A 19,264-nucleotide genomic window follows, 5' to 3' on the forward strand; every position below is an offset into this window, starting at 1 on the left:
AGCAAGATATATTTGCAATTCTGTTTTGACAGTTGTTGTATTTTCAGCTTTATGTTTCATTAGATCACCCATGAATGTCCCTAAAGATTCTATCGATTGGACACTACTACCTGAACTTGAAAGTAGTGAACTAGAATTTTAAAATGAAGAACTAGATAAAGATGAAGAGTGTTGACTACCTTTATCTTTAGAAAGGGACTTTACATATTCACCAAACAGCAAATCCATGTAGTCTCTAACTCCCTCCTCTAAAATTGGACCTTCTTTCCCAAATATCATTTGAAGTGCAAAGCTAACTGAAACAAACTTGTGACGAGGATCCAAAACACAAGAAATAAAAATCATCTTGTTCATCCTCTTTGGAGTAGCCCAATACTTATCAAATTTTTCTCTCATATTCAAAGAAATTTTACCCAAAAGATCATCATTATCATCTTCACTCGATATCAATTATTTCAAATAACAAGAAACCTGACAAATTTTAAGAAAATTTGAGTTTGTTGTGCCATAGTGTGATCCAGATACTTCTCTGGTAAGATCATAAAAAATTTGAAGAAAATTAGCAATTTTTCTTACATTGTCCGAGTCATCACTCAAAAGGGCACCAACAACGCTTTCATCTTCATCCTTTCCATCTTGATCCTCAACAAACTGAAGGTAATGTAACAAGCCAAAATCACGAGCAGCATAACTGAAAAACACATTTTCAAACTCAATAGCCCTATTTAACATCAAGTATGTGGAGTTCCATCTCGTAGAAACATCCAAACATAAAGATTTTTTACTATTAATATCAACATCTTCACAACATTCTTGGAACCTTTTACACCTTGCAGGAGACAACCTTATGTATTTAACTGCTTTTCTAACCCGTTCAATAGACACATCAGACACCTTCAAACCATCTTGAACAACAAGATTTAGAATATGCGCCATACACCTCACATGAAGGTGTTCTCCATTCATGAAATTGATCCCCCGTTTAGTGAATATCTTAGACAACTCTTTCACAGTCACGTCATTCGAACTAGCATTATCGACTGTGATGTAAATGTTTTATCTAAGCCCCAATCACGCAAACACTTAATAATCTCATTAGCCATATCTTCACCTTTATGGCTGGAAATTGGACAGAAGTTGATTATCCTCTTATGCATAATCCATTCATTATTGATCCAATGTGCAGTGATAAACATATAATTAATCCGTTGCAAAGAGGTCCAAGTATCAGTTGTCAGACATACTCTTTGTCGTGCTTCTCCGAAAAATCTCTTCAACTTTTGCTTCTCTTCATCTAAAAGGTTAAAACAATCACGTGTCACAGTGGTACGAGAAGCAATCTTAAAATGAGGTTGCGCTACTTTCATAAAGTTTCTAGAACCTTCCTTCTCGACAAACTTGAAAGGTAGTTCATCCACAATTACCATGCGGCATAAAGCTCTCCTACATTGTTCTTGCTCAAATTTCCAGGAAACAACAGCCACATCACTCGTATTCCCTCCCTGAACAGATTGAAAGCCTATTTGAGTTTGACTTTTATCAACGCTTTTAGGCATCTTTGTACATGTTAACATATGAGTAAGCATTGCCTTTGTCTCATTTTTAACTGAATCAACAAAATAATCTTGACCGCAATGCTTACACTTTGATTTCTTATTTCCTTCTTCATCAACAAATGATCCAAAATGATTCCATGCTCGAGACCTTTTTTTTCTTTCTTTTGTAACCTTTGGCTGAACAGATTGTGTTTGACGCATATCACCCAGGACCACCACCTCATCAGTTGAAATATTTTCAGCCATATCTATGTCTCTGTAAAATATGATTTAGACAATAATCACTAATCAGGCAGCAATAATGAAATAATTTCATGGTAAACTAAAGAGATATCTTAAAGGAGGTCTTCAACATTACTCAAAAGGAAAAAGAATTCTTAAGAAAAATAATCAAATGCTTACCAAATGTAACCTAAATTAGGGTGTTTCATTCTAGTCGGGTACATTATTTAAGAGCGAGATCATTTTTTTGAGGAATTGAGTATGGAGAAATAAGAAAAGCATAGATTACAGAAGAAGAAAATTATACAAGGATAGATATTAGAGAAGAAGAGAAATTCGAAAAGGGTAGAAAATCCTCACTGTCGCCTAGTTCTTACTATCATCGTTGTTGCGAACCCTCCTTGGAAACTTGTTGGTGTTGCTGCCGCCGTTGGCTCGTTCCTAACCCTAAATTTACTCTCTAGGTTTAGAGTAAAAACTAAAAAGTAAAGACTAAGCGCCAAGCAGTAAGTACTAACTACTAAGTAGGATACTGCAAATCTAATATAGAATCTACTTATGTATTAAATTATTTATATTTAATATTTAGGAAGGGTAACGTAGTAAATAACTATCATTTTATTAGGTTATCGGTTTATCCAATAACCCATTAGGAAAAACTGAAACCGAACCAATATCCCAATAATTTTTTTTATAAACGCATTAAAAACCTAATATCCCAATAACCCAATAACATTTTATCAGTTTGGTTTATTGGTCGGTTCGGTTTTTGCACACCCCTACCTACATACCTACCTGGGTTCGGGAATTCTACTTAGCTTATGGGGAGTTGGTCCCGAAAAGCAGAAAGAAGGCCACTGATTTCCGACCAGTGAAATCGGTTATGGTTAGAGGCAAGGAAGTAGAGTGTCACAACGAACACATAAATGATGTATTGGGACGACCGCTACACTCGGTACTTCCCTACTATGGTTTGCCTATTGCCCCGTCGCTCGATGATTTGAATGGTTGGTTAGATCTGATGATCTCTGATACCACCCCGAAGTTGATAGATGCAGGAGTTCCCATTGAGAAGAGGGATATGAACACCGCCTCTCGGTATTGGTTTGGGTTCATCAGCAGCACTATCATGTCGTCCTAGAAATAGTCCATTCTACGTCATCCGAATGCGGCTTGCCTTGGTTATATCATGTCCATGAGGCAGATCGACCTGGGATTGTTGGTTTCATAGGAGATAGCTATGAGGGCCAAATAGACACAGCCGTCTCTGCCATTTCCTGTACTGATCACTGATCTATGCCAGCGAGCTGGAGTACCACGTGACATTACGAGGGATGTTGAGGTTACCCCATCTTCCTCCACCTACATCCGGCGTATAGAAGCCGAGTTCTCACAAGAGGAGATTGATAGGAGGAGGTTACCCCCAACAGATACATCTCCAGAGGTCGATGTTGATGCATTACCAGCAGACACACCTTCGCATACTCCGGCATCTGAGCAATCAGGTATAGGGTTTTGTGGAGACTTGAAGAAAGGAGTTCTTCTTCCCCAAGTTGGAAATGGGTCTTCTCTATTCACTTCCCTTTGCTTAATTAAAGGTTTAATTTCTTATACCCAGTTGATTTCTTTATCATGTTAGGTATAATTTCTTATTTCTTGATGTGTGGCTAAAAACCCCCATTCTTGGGGTCTGATTTAGCAAATATGGGTTGATATTCTTGTTGGGTCTTGCTTGCTGATAGGTTAGATGTATGTTAATGGTGATTTCACCTAGTGGTTGTGGTTTAATCTAAAGTGTTTGTAGTTGCAAATACAAAGCCACCCATGTGTTTTCAGCTTGCCCGAGAGGGAGGTCGCGAAACCAAAACCACTAGACTGATGGCCTAAGGAGTGGGTCGACATAAGGTTCAGCCCGAGAGGGTGAGCCGTAGTCCCATATCCTAACACTCAGCTCGAGAGAGTGAGTGGGGTAAGGCGTAGGCTGGTCTTCATGCGGCAAATGGGTGTCCGACAGGAATGCATTTCTAACGGGGTAAAATGCCTGAGAGGGAACTTATTTCCATTTAAAGCTTAGCCTAGTCACTATTGTCTTGCAAATTTCCTATCGAAAGCATGTACCCAACATTTTATCTCAACTTATTTTGCGGTCACATCCTAAGAACCTTTCCCCATACTTGATTTTCTTGTTTATTTTGCTGTTTTATTACTTGTTACAAAACCCCATTTGATATTTGACACTTTAGTGTCACCCCCTTTAATTTACTATGTCTTTTATCGCAAAAGTCTTTAACGACGACTAACATGAATGAAATTCTAATTGGTTATTAATTCTCAAAAACCGCTCCCTTGAGACACGACCCCAACCTTTAGTTGGGTTACTATACTATCGATGATCATAGACACTCATACCGTAGGTTAGTATCGTTGGTCACGATAAGCATCACTGCATTCATGTATGCAGGTCCTGACAGACGACCCAGTAGACCTCCTCAGTAGTAGGATTGACTTCTATCCTGTTGGCTAGCCCTTTTCCTCCGGAGCTGCCAGAGTTGGGAGGTTTGCTATCTTTTGTTGTATATATTTTCATGGGTAGGCTAGGGCCCTGTCCTGCCGATATTCACTACTCTTAGAGGCTTGCAGAGTAGTTTGTGGGGTTTATAGCTACGTTATGGCCATGCTGGTCTAGTTTGTTGGTTTGCTGAAGCTTGTTAGTTGTGTGATGCATTGTCTTGATATACCTGCTTTCAGTTTTGGTATAGAGATCATGGTGGCCTCGATAGCCAAATCAGGACTTCTGTGCTAGTTGGCTATTTCTTTATATGAACTCTTGCGAGTAGCCTTTTTTTATGGATCTGTTTATAGGGGCCTTGTCGACCGATGGCTTAATTTTAAGCCGAGATATACTTGTTTATTTTCTTGATTGCGTGTGGCTGCCATGCGCTAGTAGCAAATGGTTCAGCAGGGTCGGTTCAAGCATGAGTTTTGGCATTAGGAGCCAGTTGTGCCCCTTAAATATGGGGGTGACACAAACAGTGGAGATTATTGAAAGCATAAAAAATAGCCTAAAAATAATAGTAAAACCAAAAGTGTCTTGATTATCAACAATAAATTAAGATTACAAAATTTGATCACCAAATGTTCAACCAAAAAATGTGTTCAAAAAGAAATCTATCGTTTCTCCCCACTTAAGATATCTCAGAGTTTCAATAATCATTCAAAATTAAACCCTGAGGAATTAAAATACTCTTAGAAAAGAGTCTTACATGATGTAGGAGAAATACTGACGACACTCTTCACGAGCAAGTTAACGGTCCGTGAGGAAGTACACAGCCTGTTAACCCCTTTGTAAGCCATCACTTAGAAAAAAAGTTGTCTATCTTCACTGCACGAGCCACTGTGCAGCTTGTATAGTGTACCAGGATCCATCTGGGGCCTCGTTTAGTAACACTTCACTTTTCTTTCTTTTAGATCACTTCCACGAGCATCTTCATTGCTCGTGCAATACTTCACGGCTCGTATAGCCACTAGTGTAGTCTCTTTCACTTGCCACGTTACTTTTACTCATTTCCTTCCTTCAATTCATTCCAAGTGTTTTTAACTACACATTAGCAAAATAAACATCATAGCCACATAAACAAGCTCGACTTCTTTCACTAATCCTTTGTTTTGGGCGTCAAATGTGTTATGAGTTCACGACACATCAACACCCTCAACTTAGAATTATTTCTTGTCCTCAAGTGATGAAAAAGAACAACATTTGATGCTCAAATACGTAGGAACAACATCACAGATATGCATCAACTATTTCCACAACACTTCAATCCAAAATTATCTACTTAGCATGCAAGGATTAATGGACGATATCCCATTATACACAACCAATCATGCTTATACTAGTACCAACTATTAACTAACATAACAAACTAGAAAAAGTAAACATAGAGCCCTCACACTAAAGAAGTCCCTCACACATGATATTTGGGACTAACAAGTACTATGACTCTCCAAAAGAACTTCTAACACTGCAAGTATACATACCATAGGATTGCCCTTGTTTTCTATACTTCAACTATCAAACAATCGGAATAGGATCAATATATGACTTTTATTGGCTTGTAGTGTTGTCTCAAGTTAGGGAGTGGAACATTTTGGTCTATGAGTGACTAGATTACCCTAGTTCCCCAAAGTTCTTATTAGAACACATCTCTTATTTGAGTGGTTCCAACCTCTTTTTCTTTAGCACATCCCAGTACCCATATAATATATTATTTTATTTTATTTTTATCATTTTTCTTCTTATTGTAACTACCATTTACTTGAACCATCCATAACATACGATTTGGTTTCGTGCCTTCGGAATAAAAAAGTATATGATACTGCTAAACTACTTCTTTTTCATTTAGGTCATGACCACCCTCAACTTAGGGTTTTGGCCTGAGTTGTGGCATCGTGCCTTCGGAGAACCAAGGATACAATATCAAAAAGGTGACAACAAAATAAGCCTCAAGGCTAAATAAGGTTCAAGGGTTAATGATTTCATTTGGTAGTTATTTTTTGCTAAAGTGGACTAAAACAAAATAATGGCCTATGATCATTTCCTATCCAATTAATTAACAATCTTAGCAAGACTACTTGGGAAAGTTCTAGCTTACACCTATAGAGTTAGACTTCCTTCCAAAATTACACTCACATGGCACATGCCTACACTTTTAGTACAACCAATTTATGTCCCAGTTAGCAATGGTCAACACGCAAGTATTGAGTGATGTACCATGAGTTTATGGTATTTTTAATGCATTATATTTGAAGTTAACATGCGTATGAGGAAAATTTGTTAATAGATGTGATAGTATTTTGGTCTAATCTTACAGGAAATAGGTTTTGAGCAGTTAGAGTTTAACGTAGCTTAACCATCAAGATTTTGGCAACAGACGAGCTCACCCATGAGCCATCATTCACTTGACGCTCCATAGGTGTAGCCATAGGTGGTGTGATTAAGGAAATTAGACCAAGTGTGGAACCACGAAGGCTAATAATGCCTCGTATGCTGAGTGGCAGGTCGTGGATTGATGGTCGTCGCTTGATTCAGAGAAGATGAGTTACAGTACTTGAACAATTAAAGGATAAGACGGACCGTGCATAGACCTATGAGCAGAAGATGATGACCATCATTTGAAGACCATATGATTTCGATCAACTGCAAAACCACGGAGAATATCACATATTGTTGATCCAGTCATGGACCGTAGGAAGCCTGCCATTGATCGAAACTACCCAAACCAGAGTTTCCTTAACTTCATTGTCCTATAAATACTACTTGTATATTTCATTTTTGGGGTGTTAAACCTTTTGTGATACTTTATTTTGTCTTTGATAATTATTTTGCAAACACTCTTCGCATTTAATTCTTAAATTTGGTATATGCAATTTGCTTTTAATTTTAAATTCAAGATTTTGGATTTTATATATTCTTATTGTAAGTTCATGATTTCTATTTCAAATCCTAATATTGATTGTGATAACTCAAGCATGAATAGCTAAATCAACAACTAGGATTGTGGAAACCATCTGTAATTAACAAAGTAAAACCATAATTAAGTAATTCTTGAATAATGTTTATGCATGTATTGTTAATCATTTCGTTTTGAATTACTTTTTAATGGTGGCCAACGTTAGAACTCACCTCATTCCTACTTGCCGGGCCAAGGAAGTAATGAATGAAAAAGGGATTAAACAACGAAGACTTAGACGTGATAATCCGCTATCTAATAGCCTAACCCACTTACTGTTAAGGCTAATTTGGGGTTAAGGGTAATGGTTAGTAAAGCATACACCCATAGATGGATCAAGTTGTGTGGTGAAATTCCCTATTTGGAGGGTCAATCACTTAGGAGATACATAACTTACCAACCTTGCATGTTAACATTAGGATAAATTTACTATCGTTGGAATTATTGCGTTAAGAACTTGTAGGGAACACATGTACCCTAGTTTTCATCTCATATTGATATTTCAAACTGTGAATTGTGATTTTTTGTTACTTGTTACTAAAAATCAATTTACTGTTACTTTATATACAAATCCCTTTTTTTGTGGAAGTAATTTGACTAAAAGTAGATAATCGTAAATTAGCCTAAGTCTAGACCATATACCTCGTGGGATTGACCCTAACCTAAAAGTTAGTTTGTTTATTTGACAACGACCGCTTATACCTATTTAGAGGTATAATTTGGGCATATCAAATTGTCGCATCGCTGCAGAGGAATACAACTTTTACATTAGACTAATTTTGTTATTGAACTTTAAGTCAAGTATTTCCTTATTTTATGTTTTGTTTTGTTTTTTTTCTACAAGTCTTATCTCTAGTGTATGCCAAGTACATAGAGTCAAGGCAATCTCATGACTCCTTACGATTCTGAATTAACAAGAACTTTGAGAAGAATGGTTGGAAGAGGCTTAACTCTCAAGGTACAGAATGATCCAATCAGAGTGGGTTAAGGGGGTGGAGCTAGTTTCCAACCTCTGGGAGTCTTGAACGTGCTTGGGCATATTCAGGGTAATCCACAAGTTGAAAAATGGAAGGAGGGCAAAATCAGCCGGCACTAAATATATGAGATAGCTACAGGGTTGATCATAATGTTATGGGGTCGACTAGTGCTATAGTTATCCCTCCACTACCTCCCGAACATACTTTCGTGGTGACCACTATTTTGATGCAGATGTTTACATTTAGAGAGTTATTTGCTAGGTTACCTTCAGAGGATCCATATGCTCACATGATTAAAGTGAAGAGTGTTTGCTTGAGTATTGTAGGGCGACCAGATTTAGACATCGATGTGATCGACTTAAAGGCATTTCCACTTTTGTTCGCAGGTGATGCTATAATATGGTTTTCAGAATTGCCTTATAACTCAATCACCACTTGAGATGGGCTATACAAGAAATTCATGAAAAAGTATTTTCCGATGTCCAAGAAGTTGAATCTCAAGGAGAAACTCAATAGCTTTGTGGCATTGCATGGGGAGTTAATGAGTAGCTATTGGGATAGATTCACTGGGTTTATGAGGAGTGTGCCCAACCACCGCATAGATGACGAGTCACTAAAAGAGTAAATTTACAGAAGGTCAGATGATAATGGAAAGTTGTGCTAAATACTATTTCGGAGGATCTTATGCAGCATGCCCATTTCAATAGATTGCTGAAAACTTGAAAAGATCCCTAAGAATAAGAAGGCATGGAGCACTAGAAATTCAAATACTAGAAGCAACATGTTTTCTATACAAATCGCACTAATTCAGCCCAATGAAGATATTTGTGAAGAAATGGCCCAATTGAGAACAAAAACTGGCTTGGTATTGAAAAATATGAGTGGCACCATTGAGAAAGTGAATATGGTGAATTATCAACCTAGAGAACCACTTGTTGATGAGTATGTATGAAGATGATGCAAATCTTGTGAATGATCAGTCATGGGGCTTCCAAACTAACACCCAATGACCCAAGTTGGATAATTGGTGACAAGGTTAAGGAAACCAAGGTCGGAACTACTTGTACTTTTATCGTGAAGGAAACTATGTCCATAATGGGAATTACAATTGTGAAAACAATTATAACCAGAAAGGGTATGGTAACAGGAATGATAAGAATGGACCCTATATTCCACTTAGGAACACAGATGCTGGATCGAGTATAAATAACATTAAAGATATGATGCACAAGATGATGAAAAAATTTAATTCGACTGATGATAATGTGAAGGAGATGTGTAATGATTTATCTGGCATTGGTGAAAGAGTTGAGTCCTATGCAGTATCAATTAAGCAGATTGAGCAGCAGTTGAGCCAGTTTTTGACAAGTGTAAATCCTTCAGCCAGGAACACTTCCTAGCAATACTATCCAGAATCTAAAGAATGATGGTCATTGCATGACAGTCACTACTAGAGAAAGAAAGTACACTATAGACCCTATTGTGCTGACTGGAGTGGAAAGTGTAGAAAAGCATGTAAAGGAAGAAGTTTAGGTAGTTGAGAAGCCGAAAGATCATAATGAGAAGGAGGCGGAGGTTACACAAAAGATCATCCCTATGCCAAGACCTCCACCTCCCTTCCCACAAAGGTTGGTAAAGAAAATTAAAGAAGGAAAATACTACAAGTTTATAGCTATGTGGAAGCAGTTGTCCATAAATGTTCCTTTGGTTGAGGCACTTGAGCAAAATTTGGGATATGCTAAGTTAATGAGGGATATCATGACTAGGAAGAGGGCTGTAAATTTTGAAGATGATGACAAGTTGCAACATTGTAGTGCCATTGTTACGAGATCATTAGTGCAAAGAAACAGGATCCTTGAGCATTTACTACTCCTTGTACGATTGGTATGTTGCATTTTGCCAAAGCTCAATGTGAATTGGTTGCTAGCATTAATCCAATGCCACTGTCTATATACAAAAAGCTGGGCTTGGGAGCCCCCAAACCAACTGAAATGTGGCTACTCATGGCTGACCAAACTGTTAAGAGACCGATTGGGGTACTTCAAGATGTCCTTGTGAAATTTGAGTCATTCATATTTCTGCCGGACTTTGTTATACTAGATTGTGAAGTGGATTTTGAGGTCCCCATCATCTTAGGGATACCATTTCTAGCTACCGTGCATACTTTGGTTGATATGGAAAAAGAGCAGATGAAGTTTTGTTTGAACAATGAAGAAGTCATTTTTAATTTGCAGATCTATGATGCATGCTAGTGATCTTAAGGCGGTGTCCATAGTGAATCATGTTGTTGAGGAAGTCCCAGAGGTTTCTATTTAGGAGAGACTTGGTGTTGAGGTGTTAGTTGTTGTGCTCAAGAATTTTGATGGAGATGGTAATGATGAATATGATGAGCTAGTAGTTGCACTTGTTGGGGTAAAGTTATCTCATTGTCAACCAAACAAGTTGGATCTTGATTTAAAGAATCGAGACACTCCTCTTGCGAGACCATCTGTTGAGGAGCCTCCGAAGTTGGAGCTTAAAGCTTTTCCATCTCACTTGCAGTATGTGTTTTTGGGCCAAAATAGTATTTTACCTATTATTATTGCTTCTAACTTCAATGAAAGGTAAGTAGAGGCATTGATATCAGTCTTGAAATGATTAAAAAGGGCTATTAGATAGACTATTGCTGATATTATTGGTATCCCACCGGTATCTATTCTCACATAATTCAACTTATGCCGGATTGCATGCCAAGTATTGAGCACCAACAAAGATTAAATCCACTGATGCAAGAGATTGTGAAGAAATATATCATTAAGTGGTTGGATACTGGAGTCGTATATCTTATTGATGATAGTAGTTGGGTGTATCCAGTGTAATATGTTCCAAAGAAGGGAGGAATCATTGTGGTTCCTACTGCAAAGAATGAGCTCGTTACTATGAGGCCGGTGACTGGTTGGACAGTTTGTATGGACTATCGGAAGTTGAATGCGTGGACTGAAAAAGATCACTTCCTAATGTCATTCATGGATCAAATGCTACATTGTCTTACTGGAAAGGGTTGGTATTGTTTTCTAGATGGGTATTCGGGCTACAATCAGATCTATAGCTCCAGAAAATCAAAAGAAGGCCATCTTCACTTGTCCTTATGAGACGTTTGCTTTCAAGAGGATGTCATTCGAGTTGTGTAATGTGCTGACGACTTTTCAGCGTTGCATGATGTCAATATTTTCTAATATGGTGGAGGACACAATTGAGGTATTTATGGGTGATTTCTCTGTAGTTGGTGATTCGTTTGATGATTGTGTAGTTCATTTAGGTGAAGTGCTGGAACGGTGTGAAGAGTGCAATCTTGTGCTCAATTGGGAGAAATGTCATTTTATGGTGAAATAAGGTATAGTTCTGGGCCATCGAATTTCGCAGAAAGGAATTGAAGTTGATAGAGAAAAAGTTGAAGTAATAGAAAAACTACCACCACCCATATCTGTGAAAGGTGTTAGAAGTTTTTTGGGGCATGCAGGTTTCTATAAGAGGTTCATAAAGGATGTCTCAAAAATTTCTCAACCATTGTGCAAATTACTCAAAAGGAGTCTAAGTTTGAGTTTGATGATGCTTGTCTGAGAGCATTCGAGGGGCTGAAAGAGAAGTTGACTTCTGCACCAATCAATATTTCACCAGATTGGGGACAACCGTTTGAAGTGATGTATGATGTGAGTGGGCTGGCACTTTGTCTAGTATTGGGGCAAAGGCGAGGGAAGATTCTTCATTTCATATACTATGCGAGCAAAGATTTGAATGTTGTTCAAAATAACTATAATGTTACTGAACAATAATTGCTTGCTATAATCTTCGCGTTTGAGAAGTTTAGATACTATTTGCTTGTCACAAAAGTTATTGTGAATATTGATCATTTGGCATTGAGGTATCGTATGGCAAAGAAGGATGCCAAACCAAGACTGATTAGATGGGTATTATTGTTGCAAGAATTTGACTTTGAAGTGAAAGATAGAAAGGGAACATATATCCAAGTCGTTAATCACTTGTCCAGATTAGAAGAAGAGGCAATGATCAAGTTAGGAGATGGATTTGAGATAAATGATGCATTCCCCAATGAACAGGTGTTGACTGCTTCTTTTGACCTTATTCTTTGGTTCACATATTTTGCAAATTATTTGGCGAGTGATTTGGTGCCTTCAGATTTGTCATTTCACTAAAGAAGAAAATTCATTTCTGATATGAAGAAATATCTTTTGGAAGAACCTTACTTGTTTCGTATTTGTGCTGATGGGATTATTCGTTGTTGTGTGCTTGAGGTTGAAATGATAAGTATATTAGAGGCGTGTCATTTATCTCCTGTTGGTGGGCACCATAGTGGTAGCCAGAGTGCTCATATAATCTTGCAGTGTGGGTATTACCGGCTTGCTATCCACCAAGATGCTCATGACTTTGCCAAGGCTTGTGATTGTTGTCAAAGAGAAGGAGGAATTTCAAGAAAGCAAGAACTCCCAATTAATCTGATACTAGTGATTGAGTTGTTTGATGTTTGGGGTCTAGACTTTATGAGTCGATTTGTGATCTCAAATGAGATGAAGTATATTCTTGCAGCGGTTGACTATGTGTTTAAATGGGTGGAAGTTGTTGCACTTTCAAACAATGAAGGAAAGAGTGACACCGCATTTCTGAAAAACAATATTTTCTCCAGATTTGGTACACTCAAAGGGGCAATTATTAGCGATGGAGGTTCTCACTTCTATAATAAGTTATTCAAGGTGTTGCTTGAGAAGTATGGTGTTCGTCACAGTGTAGCAACCCCTTATCATCCGTAGTCTATTCGGGAAGTTGAAGTGTTGAATAAAGAGATTAAGAAAATCCTTTCAAAGACTGTGAATGCAAATAGAACTAATTGGTCAAGAAGGCTTGATGATGCTTTATGGGCCTATCGCACTGCATTCAAGACTCCCATAGGTATGTCCCCCTACCAACTTGTATACGGGAATTCTTGCCATTTGCCGGTAGAATTAGAGCACAATGTGATATGGGCACTCAAGAAGCTGAATTTGGATTGGGATGCCACATCAAGTTGAAGATTGAATGCGATAAATAAGCTCAATGAGTTTCGCCTAAAAGCATATGAAAGTTCAGCCTTGTAAAAGGACAAAATAAAGAGGTATCATGATCAAAAAATTGATAAACGTGAAACCACAGTTGCAACTAGTACTGGTCGATGCCAATGACCTACGGGCCGTGGGGAAACCTACAGACCGTAGATTTGGGACAGTTGATCCAGTGCACACCTCAGTAGCCTAAGTTGTGAGCCACGGTTTGGCTTACGGTCCGTCGTTTAATCGATGGACCATTCTGGTGAACCGTCATTCCAACTACTGGGACCTAAAAGTTGGCTTCCTAACCTACAGTGGGTATCGACGATTTCTCGTTCAGTCGAAGGCTTGGTTGTACCTACCCTAGGTCCTAAAAATAGCTACTGCCTAGAAACTTTTTTTAGTTCCGAAATTTGTTTTAATCTTTTTTATTGGTTTGTTTTAGATACTTTAGTTACCAATAAGTTTCTTATAGGTGAAATGGCTCCCAAGAAGATAAACACTTACCAGAGACAAGTAAAGTAAAATTTTGTGGCTCCTTCACGCCGATTGATAGAGCATTCCAGTGGGTCAGAGTATGAACCTGAGCATACTAGAGGCTCCCCCATTGCACCTTTGACAACAAGGAACCGGTTTAGGCAGGTTGTGGTATTGGATGAGGAGAACTCACAGAGTCATGAGATTGACCTACAGTCTGAAGAGGTGGTTCAACCTTCACATATAGAGAACAGAGAGTCACAGTCTAGCTCTAATTTTTTCTTCAGCTCTGATTCGGTTGTCGCCTCAGCTTCAAATGCTACTAGTTCTAGCGAGGCCTATGACCCTCTCGATTTGATATATGAGTTGATAGACTTGTCTACTGAGCCGAATAGATGGACTATCAAAGGGATGTTCCATATTTGCATAGATTGTCTATAAGTGAATGAGTAGCAGAGGTTAGCCCAGACCATTACTGATGAGCGTCAGGTACTTATGGAGAGCCTCTACACCATGCCTGATATTCATGAGCTTTTCAAGAAGCACAGATGCGAGTGGATGGCGGAGAGTCCGGGCAAGTATAGGGAGGAGATAGTCAAGGAGTTCTATGATTCCTATGCAGCCACAATGCAGAATGCTATGCCACGATGAGCCAAGCCTTTGTCTCAACCTCCGTTGCTGACTACTATTGTGAGAGGTGTACATGTTGACATCTCAGAGACCACCATCTGCCATTTTATTTACGTCCCAATGCATGCTCAGACGATTAATAAAGTTGAGTACGACTATAGGATATGGATAGTACAAGGCATATCTTTTAGAGACTTGGAATAGAGGGAGCAATTATTACGCTGGATGGCTCGCCATATTCCTGATGATGGAGAGAGCATCAAGTAGGCGAATGATATGAAACAGCCAATTAGAAAGGCCACCTTGAGCTTTGCGGCAAAGTTTTGGTGGTCCATCATACGCCACATACTTTTCTCCATAGATGAAGATAATATTTTCACTTGGGACCATATGGTGATGCGTGCAACATTAATGGAAGAGCTAGAGATCAAATTCTCCAAGATCATTATTGTAAAGATTCATGAGAGGGCCTTCTAGAGGACCACTTTTATGCCCTTCACGTGTTTAATCTTCCATGTCTGTGTGGAGGCGACAATACCTCTATGGCATTGTGATAGACTAGTTGAGGCAGACAAGACTGTTGATGTGGGTTTGATTAAAGATGATGCGAACCCAGCGGCTTCGAGAAAAAGTATGTAGATTGACTTGCCACACTTGGGTGATGATATGGCTATTGATATTGAATAGGTTGGGGTTGAGCGGTCATTCGATGACTATATTCTAACCACTGTGATGGGGCCAATATACAGGCCACACTTTCCACTTTTTCTGGTCATGATGCGAGCACACCCCATGCTACTACCCCTTCTGGGTTTGCTTTGCTTCCACTTGCTCGAGTCCAGAAGTTAGAGACTCAGATGGCCACTCTTCTTTAACATATGTCGCCTTGGATTAAGAAGTTTGTTGAGGAGTCGAAACTGAGGATGAAGGTTGGAGTGGATGCGAAAATTCAAGCGGTGCATCAGATGATCGATGCCTTTGAGCTTAGGCTGATAGAGCGGCCTCAGCCTATAGTTGATTTGAGTACTTTCCAAATGGATTTAGCCAGACTCTAAGCTGATGTTAATGCTCTTGTTGCTCCAGAGGAGGTTTCCCTAGAACCTAAACCCGATGTAGATACTGATGATAGTGGTGCTTACTCCCTTATTTGGAGATGATGCACCTTCCCTTGACCCCCTCGTGCGGCTGGAATGCACACCCGTACTTCTAGACCCACTATTGATACGAAGAAGGAAAAAAGGCCGAGGGAGAGGAACCTATTTGAGGTGGCCCAGCGGTAGTCTATATGTGATGAGGAGTTGAGGTAGCGGAGAGTGAGAGAGTTGGATGTGGGTGCATCTGGATCGAGGAGCACTATTGATGGTGTTCCCACTACCATTGAAGGCATTACTGATGGCGTCACTCTTGTTGATCCAGTGGTTTCTGAGAAACCAGACCCACCCGTCTCTTGAATTGGCTTTGGTGCTTATGCGCCACAAATATGTCTCACTCGATGTATTACATTTTATTTTTGTGCATTGAGGACACTGCACTATATTTTATGTGAGGATGGGGTGAATTGCATTGTGAATATTAGGTTGAAGTCTGAGTAATCCAATTCGCAATCCTTCCTTGGGGTTTTCTTGCCTGTTTTGTTTTTCCCCGAGGAACTATCTTAATTTTTGTTGAACCGGTATGTTTAGGATAGTATGAATATAGAAGTAGCTAAAAATGAAAGCATGATGGAATAAGAACATGAAAATGATAGGGGTGAATTGGATTGCAAGTATTAGGTTGAAGTCTGAGTAACCCACATCGCAATCCTTCCTTAGGGTTTTCTTGCAAGGAACTATTTTAATTTTGTTGAACCGGAATGTTTAGGATAGTATAAATGTAGAAGTAGCTAAAAATGAAAGCATGACAGCATAAGAACATGATTATGATATGCCTCCAAATTTTGATTATGTGCTATATCTATGAGCTTGATAAAGTTGACTGTGTTGGATCTTGATATGACATGATAGGAACCGATTTGACAACATGACTTAAGCTATGACTTGAACCTGATGCATTAATGATTTGATAGTGAAACTGTGCCATGAGAGTGTGACATTGTTTGTATATTCATATAGTGCGTGTAAATCTAGAACTTGCCCCGTTAGTCTTCATTAGATGATTTAGACTGGAAATTAGGAAATGATCATAGGTCGTTGTGATAATGAGTCTAGTTAAGCCTAAACGCAACAAACCAAAAGAAATAAATGCTCCCTTTGATCCAAATATTTGTCCATAATGAATACTTTTTCTTTCAATATACCCAACTCACCTTCACCTATAAATTTGTATTTGCCCTGGTCCCTCCTTAGACATTATGCACCTCTACTCAGGCTAAAAGCCTAAGTTGAGGGTGGCTGCTTCAGAAGTTTCCTTAATATGGCCCGGTCCTCCCAAGGACATCGTGCCTTTCAACTTATGCAAAATACATAAGTTGAGGGTAGTTGTTTCAAAGGAAAACAACGAAAAGGGGCATGAAAAGAGTCGTGTGTAGAAAAATAAAAAGTGAAAAAAATGTGCAAAGAGTGTGTGACTAAACAAAAAGAAACAAAGAGTGAAAATACTTGAATAAAAAGATGAAATAAGCAAGAATGTCAAGTGAAATGTAAGTAGAACAGTAGAAAACAAGACGATATCAGCGTTGGTTATAAAAGAGGTAAAATAGCCAATGTAATGTCAAGGAAGGGAAAAAAGTTAATTAATGTCCAAATGTACCACACCAGACTCTGAGCCTATGTTACAAGCTAAGAAAGTCCTATAGTGCTCATAAGTAACCAACTTGGAAAGTCAAAGCGGAGAAAATAAGGGCAAGTCTATGGTATTGAGCACTAACTATATCTGAATTCACTTCTGAGTGTGAGTATATACTGATTCCCTAGCTAAACCATCAAATTTTGTGTGAAAAAAGGATTTCTTTGTGGTAAGGGCACAAGTTACATTGTTGAAGAATTGCTATCTTGGTGATTGTTGTTTGTGTATGTGATGATGTATGTTGGTATGTCTATGTCATGTTTCGATCCACATGAGTTAGCTTGTTGAGTTTAAATGAAAAGATTTGCATTGTGTTGAAAAAGATTTAAGAAGGGTAATTGTTAGAAAATGCCAAGTGATTGATTGAGTTTCTGTGTTGCTTCTGCATAAGTGTCGTTTAGAGTTTGTTGTGTCACTTGAGGACAAGCAATGATTTTAAGTTGAGGGTGTTGATGTACCGTGTGTTTACAGTGTTATTGATGCATTATACTTGAAGTTTGCATGCGTCTGAGGCAATTGTTTTATTAGATGTGATGGTATTTTGGTCCAATCTTGTAGGAAATAGGTTTGGAGCAGTTAGAGTTCGACATAGCTGAACCAACATGATTTTGGCAACAGACGAGCTCACCCACAAGTCATCATTCACTTGATGCACCATAGATGAAGTTGTAGGTGGAGTGTTCAAGGAATCTGACCAGGTGTGGAACCACAGAGGCAAATGACTCCCCATATGTTGAGTGACGGACTATGGACTGATGGTCATCGTTTAATTCACAGAATATGAGTTTTAGTACTTGAACAACGAAGGGACAAGAAGGACCATCCATAGACCTACGAGCCATAAGAGATGACCATCGTTTGAAGACCACAAGATTTTTGCCAACTGCTGAACCACAGAGAAGACCACGGACCGTTGATCTAGTCATGGACCGTAGGTGGCCTTCCGTTGATCGAAATTGCCCAAACCGGATTTTCCAAAACTTCCTTTTCCTACTTGGTGTAGGATTTAGTTTCTATAAATACTACTTGTTGATTTCGTTTTACGGGTGTTAGATCTTTTGTGATACTTTAATTTGGGTTGGAGAATTATTTTGTAAACACTCTTGGCATTTAATTCTTAAAGTTGGTTTATGCAATTTAATTTTGATTTTCAATTCAAGATTTCAGATTTCATCTATTCTAATTGTAAGTTCATGATTTCTATTTCGAACCCTAATATGAATTCTGATAACTCAAGCATGAATAACTAAATCCACAACTAGGGTTGTGGGTACCATGAATAATTAACAAAGTGAAACCAATAAATAAGTAATTCTTGAATAGTGTTTATGCATGTATTGTTAATTCTTTCATTCTGAATGCTTTTTAATGGTGGCCAATGTTAGAACTCGCCTCATTCCTACTTGTCAGAACAAAGAAGGAATGAATAAGGATTAGTAAAGCATACACCCGTAGATGAACCAAGTTGCATGGTGAAATTCCCTATTTGGAGGATCAATCACTTCGGAGATACATAACTTACTAATCTTGCATGTTAACACTAGGATAGAGTTACTATTATTGGAATTACTGCATTAAGAACTTGTGGGGAACACATATATCCTAGTTTTCATCTCATATTGATATTTCAAACTTGAATTCTGGTTACTTGTTACTACAAATCAATCAACTATTACTTTATTTACAAATCACACTATATTTACGGAAGTAATTTGACTAAAAGTGGATAACCATAAATTAGCCTAAGTGTAGACCATATTCCTCGTGCGATCGACCCTAACCTAAAAATTAGGTTCTTTATTGGACAACGATCACTTATACTTCTTTAGGGCGGTGTAATTTGGGCGTATCAATGAGATATCGTACAAAGAGCCTAATAGTCAATTTTTAGATAAAGGATGATTTTCTCATAACTTCACACAAAACACAAAACTTAAGCTACTGGTATCAAATTTTCAATCCCAACAAACTACCAACTTTTTAACACATACAAAAATAAACTTAACTTTTTCAACATACATAAAATGCCC

General features: G+C 38.4%; 1 protein-coding gene across 1 annotated transcript; it reads right to left on the bottom strand.

The window, feature by feature from the left end:
- Positions 1–1,013: 1,013 nt before the first annotated feature.
- On the bottom strand, positions 1,014–1,802 carry LOC125837572 (zinc finger BED domain-containing protein DAYSLEEPER-like). Its single transcript, XM_049516666.1, has one exon. The coding sequence runs from the start codon at positions 1,800–1,802 to the stop codon at positions 1,014–1,016; it is 789 nt and encodes a 262-aa protein (XP_049372623.1).
- Between the last annotated feature and the right edge of the window lie 17,462 nt (positions 1,803–19,264).

This window comes from Solanum verrucosum, unplaced genomic scaffold (genome assembly GCF_900185275.1).
Source record: "Solanum verrucosum unplaced genomic scaffold, falcon-dt-bn FXZP01000131.1, whole genome shotgun sequence".
NCBI lineage: Eukaryota > Viridiplantae > Streptophyta > Magnoliopsida > Solanales > Solanaceae > Solanum > Solanum verrucosum.